Below are 10000 nucleotides of genomic sequence, written 5' to 3' on the forward strand. Positions count from 1 at the left end.
GCGTTTCCTGTTACTGCGTCAGCATCCTCACACTTTCGCACACATTCTCTCTTCTTACATGCGTTTTTGTCTCTGGCCTGCTCTGCGTGCGACGTTCGGAATCGTGTGTTTGTGGACTGAGCTAGTCACATGGTACACTGTAGCAGAGAGAATTAGTCTTATCTGGCCTGTTCAGGACTTCAGTGTTTCCTCTTCAGATCTTTCAGCGTTGCCTAATGCGATCGTTACAGCAGGACCCCCGTCTCCGCGGGGTATGTGTATACGTGTGTGTGTGTGTGTGTGTATTGTGTGAAACCGTGGGTAGTAGCGAACACTATGTGTTCATACCTGTGCTGAAGTTGAATTTATAGAGAAGTCATGTGGACGTGGTTGAGAAATCAGAATACACTAATAATCTGAACGGCGCGTACTGGAAATCGGGCGCCGCCGCCGCCGCGTAACATGGTTCTGAATACGCACAACTTTCCCTGCGTAAATGTTAGCGTAACTTTCGGCCTGGAGTCTCAACGCTGCCCGCTGTGACCCCGTGCCGTCCACGGAACTGTTTTGTGCGGGATTCGTTTCATTAAACGGAGCCGTGTGTGTGTGTGTGTGTGTTTCAGGTTCAGCAAGAGGCCCTCACTATGTCTGATGGGGACTACGATTACCTCATCAAGTTCCTAGCCCTGGGGGATTCTGGGGTGGGAAAGACCAGCTTCCTGTACCAGTACACGGACGGCAAGTTCAACTCTAAATTCATCACCACAGTGGGAATCGACTTCAGAGAAAAGCGGGTGGTAAGTCGTGTGTGAGAGAGAGAGAGAGAGAGAGAGAGAGAGCACTTTTGTGTGCACCTTTTGTGAGGACCAGATGTCCCTGTAATGATGGTAGTTCAGGACAATTTGACCAGGGTAAGGACGTTCAGCTGGTCCACATAAAGAAAAGAAAAGGTGAAAATATTCTTTTAACGAAAATAAATGTATGAATTAATAATATCATCGTTTTTGTTTTTGAGTACTCGAGTCAGGGCTCGGGTGGTGGTCTGTGGTCTAATGTTATTTCGCTACGTTGATACGCTACCGGTCAAAAGTTTGTGGACACCCGACTGAAATGTTTCTCATGGTCTTAAAACGCTTTCGATCTGAAGGTGTTTAAATGTTTAAATGTTCGTAGACTGAAAATATCACCGTGCCGACGTCTCCGTTTCTTTCGTCGGAAAACGCGTTTTATTTACAAGATAATCTCGGTTTAAACGGACGACCCTGGGGGAAATATTCCTGAAAAGAGTCCGGCGTCGGTGTGAACTCCTTTTAATACTGATTAAAAATCATCTCGGGGAAATTCCTCAAGATGAAATCGGGAGAGAAAACGCCGAGAATACATTTCTGGAAATTTCTAGACGAAAAGCACGTCTACTTTGAAGATGCTAAAATACTAAATTAATTTCGATTTTTTTTTTTTTTTATCACGACGTAAATCCCAGATACAGATACACACACACACACAAAACATCGGGCGTCTCTTACCAAACTGTTTCTCAGGAGCATTTACACAAGAACAGTCGTGTTTATGAAAATACAGTTAGTTGGGGGGAAAAAACAACAACAACAAACGTTCGTGTCCGACGCCGTGTTCCGGTGCGGAGTTTGTTTCAGACGCACGTATTGGGAGACTCGCTCGGGTGAACGCCGTGCGCTTTAAAATCCACGATAAATGGTCTGAGTCGCCGCGATTGTGTTTACACGGATCCCGCCGTCACTCGTTGAATCCGGTTCCACGCTAATTTAACGAACGGTTTGTGCTACACACTTCTGAGGAATTCCGTTCAGCTCTCTATGGGCTTGACCTTTTATGGAGTTTTGTGGGCGTGTCTAAATGCAAATGAGCTAGGTGAATGGTGTTAACTCATTAGCATACGAAAATCATAAAATCAGCATGGCTGAAAGTTTTCTAAATATGGCGGGACTGTTTTTGTTTGGCGTGGCCTGAGAAAACTTGTGTGTGTGTGTGTGTGTGTGTGTGTGTGTGTGTGTGTGTGTGTGTGTTTAGATCACTTGTTATTGCACCTCTGGACCATGAACTCAGTCCCTCCAGGTACTTTTTCAGTCTCCTGGAATTACCGTTCAGTTTCCTTTTCCCCAGCCGTGTGAGCTGGAGCGTAAAATAATCTTTCCGGAACGCAGCGTCTGATCCCTGCCCTCGCGCCGGAGTTAAAGTGTTACTCCGAGACAAAAGACGCCGCTGCGGAAAATCTTCAGGAACTTCCTGTAAATGTAAGAAACTCGGAAATATCGCAGAATAAAATAGCTCGTAAATAATCGCACGTTGCTGAAAATAAAATAACTCCTCGCTTCTTTAATAAAATAAGTTACGCGTCATGATCATTGGCACCCCTGCACAACACCACTGAATCGTGGGATTGGAGATGAGTAGGCTGCGTCTAAAGCTTGATCCGGTGATCGTCGGGCCTTTTCGGTGTGCGTTTGGATCCTGTTTTCGGATTACCGTCCTGCTGCAAGGCCAACCCACGACCCAGCTGTGACACCTGAACAGCAAAATATTCAACCCCACCAAATTAACCAGTCGAACTGGAATCAGGGCCGTTGAAGGAGAAACAGAAGTGCGACGCGGATTAGAAAGGAGCCGCGAGTGTGTCAAGTGAGTCACGTTTGAGGAATGTGATTTGATCCTGCTTACGGTTCTGGCCACGCCCCCAGAGTAATACTGGGAACAGAAAGGGCGAAAGCAGGGCGATGGGAAGTAACCCGATTGTGGGGTCTTTCTCCTGAACGGTGCTTCGGCGGGCTGAACACGTGATCATGAAAAACTAGTAACACAACGGTCATAAAAACGTCTCACGCGAAAGCGGCGCGTCTAACCAGTTGTGGAGTGTGTGTGTGCGTGTGCGCGTGTGCGCGTGCGCTACACCACCTCATTAACGCATTCCTCGAGCGTAGGAGAACCCGAGCGGCTTTGGCCGAGGCAGGTTCTCAACAAAAGACGAGTTTCAGGGCGGCGTTTTCACCGTGAACTCCACCCGATGCCTAAATCCTCAACTTACAGTGACACGGAAAAAGAAAACCCGAGCGTAAGTGACGGAGAGCTCGTCGTTCCCGGCCGGCTCGGAGCGTTCGGACCGAGACGCAAGCAGGTCTTCCTGGAGGAGCTACGCCTCAAGAACAAACACCGGCGGCTGTTCCTACAAAACAAACAGCAGCGCGACTCGTCACGACCCGGAGCCGCGTGGCTTTATCCGTCACACTCGAGCGCTCTGCTGCCCAGCCGAAAATCACAGCTCGATATTCATTCGTCCGGTCTTAAGTTATACGTTATCGTTTCCATAGTAACGGCTCGCTCACCAGGACTCGTACCACGTAGATATAACCAGTCGTCGTGAGGGAACGTTTGAGGAAGGAGTCTCCAGTGTCACCCCTTTGAGACGGACAGAGGAGTTCACGCTTTGTGGATTCTCAGTAACGTGACGAGCTGCATTTTTTCTGTCGTGAACGTAACTATAAACGGATAAAAAAAAATTGAATTAAAAAACGTTTGTTTCTTTAATACACGTGCATTGAGTTGTTGGCGAATCGCCGCGGTGTAAAGAGGACAAAGATTTCAGGACGCGCTGCCGTAGGGAAATGACGTGTGTTGGGGGACGGTGTGAGAGAGAGATTCATAGTTGATGTAAATATTGTGTTGAAGATGTACAAGTCCAGCGGGCCTGACGGTGCAGCGGGGCGGGGCCAGAGGATACACGTTCAGCTGTGGGACACGGCCGGCCAGGAGAGGTGAGAACATTAACGCAGATTTCTCAGGGTGAAATATCGCAGCGGTTTTACCCCCGCGTGTCGTGCGTAAACGTGTTGTTTTCAGCTCGAGACGCGCAGCGGTACCAGACACTTGGTGTAAGACAGCGTTTGGTTTTTGCAGGTTCAGGAGTCTGACGACGGCCTTCTTCAGAGACGCCATGGGTTTCCTGTTGCTGTTCGACCTGACGAACGAGCAGAGCTTCCTCAACGTCAGGAACTGGATGAGTACGTTTCACACGCACGTCTTCAGATTTCGCCGTTAAATCGGGAAACCTAGCCGCTAAGCGCTGAAGTGTGCGTTGCTTTCGTTCGCAGGCCAGCTGCAGATGCACGCGTACTGCGAGAACCCCGACATCGTGCTGTGTGGGAACAAGTGCGATCTGGAGGACCAGCGATTCGTCAAGGAGGAGGAGGCTCGAGAGCTCGCCAGTAAATACGGGTAAGACCGGACACCGGCTACAGACATGCCTCACGCTCAAATGCTGACATGGCTAATGTCCACCTGTCTGTCTGTCTGTCTGTCTGTCTCTCCGTCCACCTGTCTGTCCACCCTTCTAACTGTCTATCTGTATATTCACCTGTCTATCCACCATCTAACTGTCTTTCTCCATCCACCCTTCTAACTGTCTTTCTCCATCCACCTGTCTGTCCACCCTTCTAACTCTCTATCTGTATATTCACCTGTCTATCCACCCTTCTAACTGTCTTTCTCCATCCACCTGTCTATCCACCCTTCTAACTGTCTGTCTCTCCATCCACCTGTCTATCCACCCTTCTAACTGTCTGTCTCTCCATCCACCTGTCTATCCACCCTTCTAACTGTCTATCTCTCCATCCACCTGTTGTCCACCCTTCTAACTGTCTATCTCTCCATCCACCTGTCTATCCACCCTTCTAACTGTCTATCTCTCCATCCACCTGTCTATCCACCCTTCTAACTGTCAATCTCTCTATCCACCCTTCTAACTGTCTCTCTCCATACACCTGTCTATCCACCATCTAACTCTCTCTCTCCATCCACCTGTCTATCCACCCTTCTAACTGTCTATCTGACAGTGTACCTGGTCTCCAACCATCTAATTGTCTGTCAACTTCTCTAACTGTCTGTCTGTCAACCCACCTCTCAGTCCATCTCTTTACCTGAATGTCTCTCAATGCACCTGTCTGTCCACCCATCTGACTGTCTGTCTATCGATCCACAATCTACGCATCCTGACAATTGTCTGTCTGTTCATCCATCTGTCTGTCTGTATGTCTGTCCACCTGCTTACCTGTCTGTCCATCTTTGTACAGTTTTAACACTCTGAGCCTCATCAGTGCTGCGTTAATGGAATAAATGAGTGCAGATTTATTCCTGCTGAGTCCTATCGTTTGCTTAGGGGGTGTGTGTGTGTGTGTGTGTGTGTGTGTGTGTGTGTTTAAGGCAAGAGCCGCTAATCTCACAAATCTTAAAGATGACAGTCTAACTGCACGGTAAATATTGACCAAGCTGATGTGAGGCGTCTTGGGTCCTAGTCACGCATCTAGCAAGTCGAAAAGTGTGTGTGTGTGTGTGTGTGTGTGTGTGTGTGCGCTCTATAAGGTATGCTTTGTATTGTAAAACAAAAGGTGTTTATTTGCTAGGGGAATGACTTGGATTAGATTATTGTGAACACATCCACGGGCATCTGGAGTTGCATTTAGTTTGCACTAAATTGAATTCGTTAGCACAAGAGCACGCGGTTCTGGCTCATAAACACGCACACGGGCGTCGAGACACGGCGAGTCCTGAGCACTTTTCACCCCAGTCAATCACGCTTATTAACGTCACCTGATGTCGGTTAGAACCAAACCCGTGCTGTTTTCTGTTAACATCATGCAGATAATAGTCAGGAGAATATTTAAAAGAAAGCCTTGCGTGCACACGTGTAATGCGTCGTCGAGCTTTTTAAAAGTGTCTCCTAAGAAGGTTGTTTTTTTTTTTTTTGGCCCGGGCAGGCTGGATATGAGTCATGCGAAACGATATCTATTTGCTGATCTGAGCTGTTTGCTCTGGCAGGAGCAGGCATGCCAAAGAAGGAAACGTGCGATAACGCACTCGATACACACCCCGGTGCTGCCGAGTTCTGGACCCTGATTGGTCAGAACAGCAGCTCCGACAGTAGTGCAGCGGCCAATCATCGTGCTCGATAACGCTAATACGTTATCGTTTCTATAGTAACAGCGTGTAACACGTGTGATGTTTATGGAAAGAGTCTCCAGTACCGGCGCTTTCCGACATCTTCAGGACAGATCAGTTACGCTTTGCGGTTTCTGTGGTGGTGTTTTTTTTTTTGTTTGTTTGTCCCCCCCCCCCCCCCGTCTTTGCAAATGAAAACATGCAAATCAGGAAATATTCTAATACCTCATTTGAATATTTTAATACCTTTTTGTAAGTACAATACAAAACGTTTTTATTTTGAAGGGAGTGAGTGATAATTAAAAAAAAAAAAAAAAAAACAGCTGACGACTGTAAACCTTTATTTCCTGATTGTATTAAGAGGAAGAGGTGTGGCTTAGAGAAGCCTGACTCGGCTATACATCCGTAAGACGTTAAGAAATTCCCCGTGCACGTTCTCAAGTGAGTGCGACGGCTTCCTTTCGCATCGAACGGAGGGAGGACGTTAAACGTAAATGTTTTTCGAAAGGGCTTAAAGAACCTCTTTCTTACTGACCCTCTCAGGATCCCGTACTTCGAGACGAGCGCGGCGAACGGTGAGAACGTGCCCCAGGCTGTGGAGGTCCTGCTGGATCTGATCATGAAGCGTATGGAGAGGTGCGTGGACCGGTCGTGGATCCCCGACGGCACCATGCGCTCCAACGGGCACAGCGGGAGCGAGATGCTCGAACCGCCGACACAGGAGAAGAGCAAGTGCGCCTGCTAGTGGCCAGACGGTGCCACTGCGCCATCTTATTATCAGAAAAACGTCCACTTAGATTAGCACATAAAACACATAAAAGCACCACTAGTGGCCAAACAGCGCCATTACACCTTGTTATACTGTTATTGAACACGGGGCTGGATCTCACCTTTATGCTTTATACAGTAATCAGGCCTGAGGGTTTCCGAAAAGAATTACAGTACTAATTGTTATAAAATCTAAATGTAACTTGAGCTTTTAAAGCTAAACTTAAAGATGAACTTTTAAAGCTTGGGTAATTCAGAGCAACAGATACAAGTTCGCATGCTCCGACACAGAAATCTGAAGCCAGTACCATTCCATAAACTGTCCCAAGTGTGTCAGATTATTCCTAAACGCTGGTCTCTTGGGTGAAGCCAGTCGTTTTCCTCCACCGGTGCTTCTTAATGACTTCTGTAAATTGCCCACTATTTGGATTTGAAGTGTGTGTGTGTGTGTGTGTGTGTGTGTGTGTGTGTGTGTGTGTGTGTGTGTGTGTGTGTTTGTATTTTCTCACTAGATTTAATGGACTGTGGATTGGACTGGGAGGGGTTCCACTGAGAAAGTGTGTGCGTGAATTAACGGGAAAAAAAAAAAAAAAAAAGTTTCACGAGTGATTTATTAAAACTCCGATAAGACAAGCCGTGAAAAACACGAAAGGCTTGATTTAGATACACGCCGTTCCCTCACGCCATGAAAATTTAATAATAATGGAAGTCTATCACGAAGCACAAAATCTTTGGCGTGACCGTCAACCTTTACCCACACCCACTCCTTCGGCGACGTACGACACAGTAGGACGTGACGCGCACTTCATGCTGAGACGACGTAACCCGTCTTCACACGCTTACGAGCCACAAGCGTTTTGTGTCGGTCGTCACGTACCGTACGTGTTCTCCGGCACAGCGGGTGGCGCTGTTTAAAATCGAGACCGTTTCCGCGACTACAGGAAGACCATCGGTCGCTATTCAGAGTCGTGTCCGAACGAATCGGCTGTAACGACCACATGGCGAATCTGTATGATCCCGGTTAGCTCTGCAATTACGTCTTAGCGTCTGCCAAACATCAAAGCACGAGATAGGCCGAAGTGTGTAACAAAAACAAAGCTTCACGGTGGAGGCGGACGATGGAATAGAACGTTACGTAAGCGGCCATGTTGGACAACACTCTTGGAATGGCTTTTTTTTTAATTTTTTTAATTTTTTTTTATCTCCGCTCAGCTTTGGGATCACTACGCCTCTCTAGGCTCCGCCCCCCACTAGTCGTCTCACCTGAAATGATATTGTACGATTTTTTTTTTTTTTTTTCTCCACGTTATGAATTATGAATAGTATACCACCGGGAATTTCCTGCTTCATTTAAACTGCTTCCGTCATTACAGATTGGGTCACGTTCTCGAAGTAGTCCTGGGCACAGGAGATGATTGGAGATGAGATGATTCATTTGTAGGCTACATCACATGCAACCATGCATCTTTCTTTACCACTTGTTTTTGTGTGTGTGTGTGTGTGTGTGTGTGTTTTGTTCTCCAACACATCACAGCGTGAATCACAGGTTAAATCAGGAGAAACACAAGTTAGGAGCGCTGACTTGCTGTACATTTCACTTTAGCGCCGGATGAACGTCCGTAATGTTTATAACCCAGCCGTGCCAATACGACCTAGTGTGTGTCACTAGCTTGTCGGCCTTGCATCTGTAAGAGTAGAAGTGGAGAGAATGAACCCGTGTGTGTGTGAGCGTTAATGCTTCAGTGCACTAAGATTTAGGACTCGATCCACACCTGAAGTGCCTAACCTAATGTATAGTCTTTAACACTGCGTCCATGCCGAACACTGTCTCTCTATGCCAAACCTTTTTTCAGAAAATAAATATATTTTATTATTTATTAAAAAGGCTTCACAAAGCAATTCCTGTCTGAGATTTATTTATTTATTTAGTCCTTAACCTGTTGCTTCTTTTCATGTGATCAATGGTTTCGAAAGTGTCGTATTACAGTAAGAGTGGTGTTTTCCGGCGCTCGGGGAGTTTAATAGTTTGCTGATTCTGCGAAAAGTGTTGACGAGAAAATCTTTTCCCGTCACACTGGGCAGGAGATGCTATACGAGCTTAACAAACACTAATCGATGGTTATTTATTCTTATTTATTTATCGAGCAAAAAAGCGGCTAATCCGAACGATCGGCTCGGACGGTTCATCGGAATCGGCGAATCGTTTTACCGACTCGGACCTTTCGAATCTCGTTCGGCAAAACGAACGAATACCCGGACGTTCGGTTTGTTCCTTCCATTTTGTTGGACTCTGACCGGTAGACTCCGGGAGGCGAACTGATCTTTTCTATCTCCCGTACACGGCCCGTGCGGTTTTCACGTCGCGCATGAACGAATCGCTCCGATACGACTCGTTATTTGCGAGTCGTATAAAAGATTCGTTCGGAATGAACGACTCATTCGTGAACCACCCGTCACTACCTCGGACCGATCCTGGGACCGGTCCTTCTTCAGTTCCCCGCTCACAACTTTTAGTTCCTGCCTGCAAATTGCTCCCGTTTACTGTTTGGTGCCACAGTGCGTACATACGTTATGTAAGAAAATGAAGTTTTAAGGAACTAGAGCGGGATCGCTGGAGCCTCGGCCGAGTGTAAAGACGATGTTATCTTTGCTAATCTTTAGCAGCATGTTTAGTTTATTTAATTTTGGGTTTGAAACAAAAAAAAAAAGAAGAAGAAAGAAACCTCCGGACAGGCCACGCCCACAAGCAACAAAAGTAGCGTTTGCTAACCACCAATAAGAGACGTGAGGGAGTGCTCCCTGGCGCAAAGCATGCTGGGAAATATGAAAAGGGTGTTATGTGGTTGTGTGTTTAAAATATATTTAACATTTTATAACTTGCAGCGGGGGAGATGTTTCCCGTGACACCTTTATTGAGTTAACTCCGATGTCTGGTGAAAATGTCGTGTGAATAACCTCACTGGAAATATATTTACTGGAAAAAAAAAAAAAAAGTCCAACACTTATTTCCCCCGCTGTGTACGAAATATATTTAAAATGACATGAAAATGATAATCCATGATGCCAATATCTACTGCACACACACACACACACACACACACACACACACACACACACAGAGAGGAGTGTCAATGTTCTATCTTATTGTTCTCGTAAGTGCTGCACCAAAACAAACCTCTCCAGCACACTTCCTTGTTCTCAGAAGCCGTTCCTCTCCCACGGCCTCGTCTCGCTCGAACGCTTTGATCGAGTCTCGGTCGATTCTGCCGCGTCATCTGGAAATGAA

General features: G+C 46.7%; 1 protein-coding gene across 1 annotated transcript in view; it reads left to right on the plus strand.

Annotated features, from left to right (window-relative positions):
- The window catches only part of rab27a (RAB27A, member RAS oncogene family), a 22485-nt gene extending 13872 nt beyond the window's left edge, over positions 1-8613 (plus strand). The window contains exons 2-6 of the mRNA XM_017466370.3: positions 603-776; positions 3682-3767; positions 3910-4013; positions 4104-4227; positions 6490-8613. Coding sequence (XP_017321859.1) covers positions 624-776; positions 3682-3767; positions 3910-4013; positions 4104-4227; positions 6490-6691 — 669 coding nt within the window. The 5' untranslated portion in view covers positions 603-623 and the 3' untranslated portion in view covers positions 6692-8613. The remainder of the gene's footprint in view (positions 1-602; positions 777-3681; positions 3768-3909; positions 4014-4103; positions 4228-6489) is intronic.
- Positions 8614-10000: the final 1387 nt, after the last annotated feature.

This window comes from Ictalurus punctatus, chromosome 4 (genome assembly GCF_001660625.3).
Source record: "Ictalurus punctatus breed USDA103 chromosome 4, Coco_2.0, whole genome shotgun sequence".
NCBI lineage: Eukaryota > Metazoa > Chordata > Actinopteri > Siluriformes > Ictaluridae > Ictalurus > Ictalurus punctatus.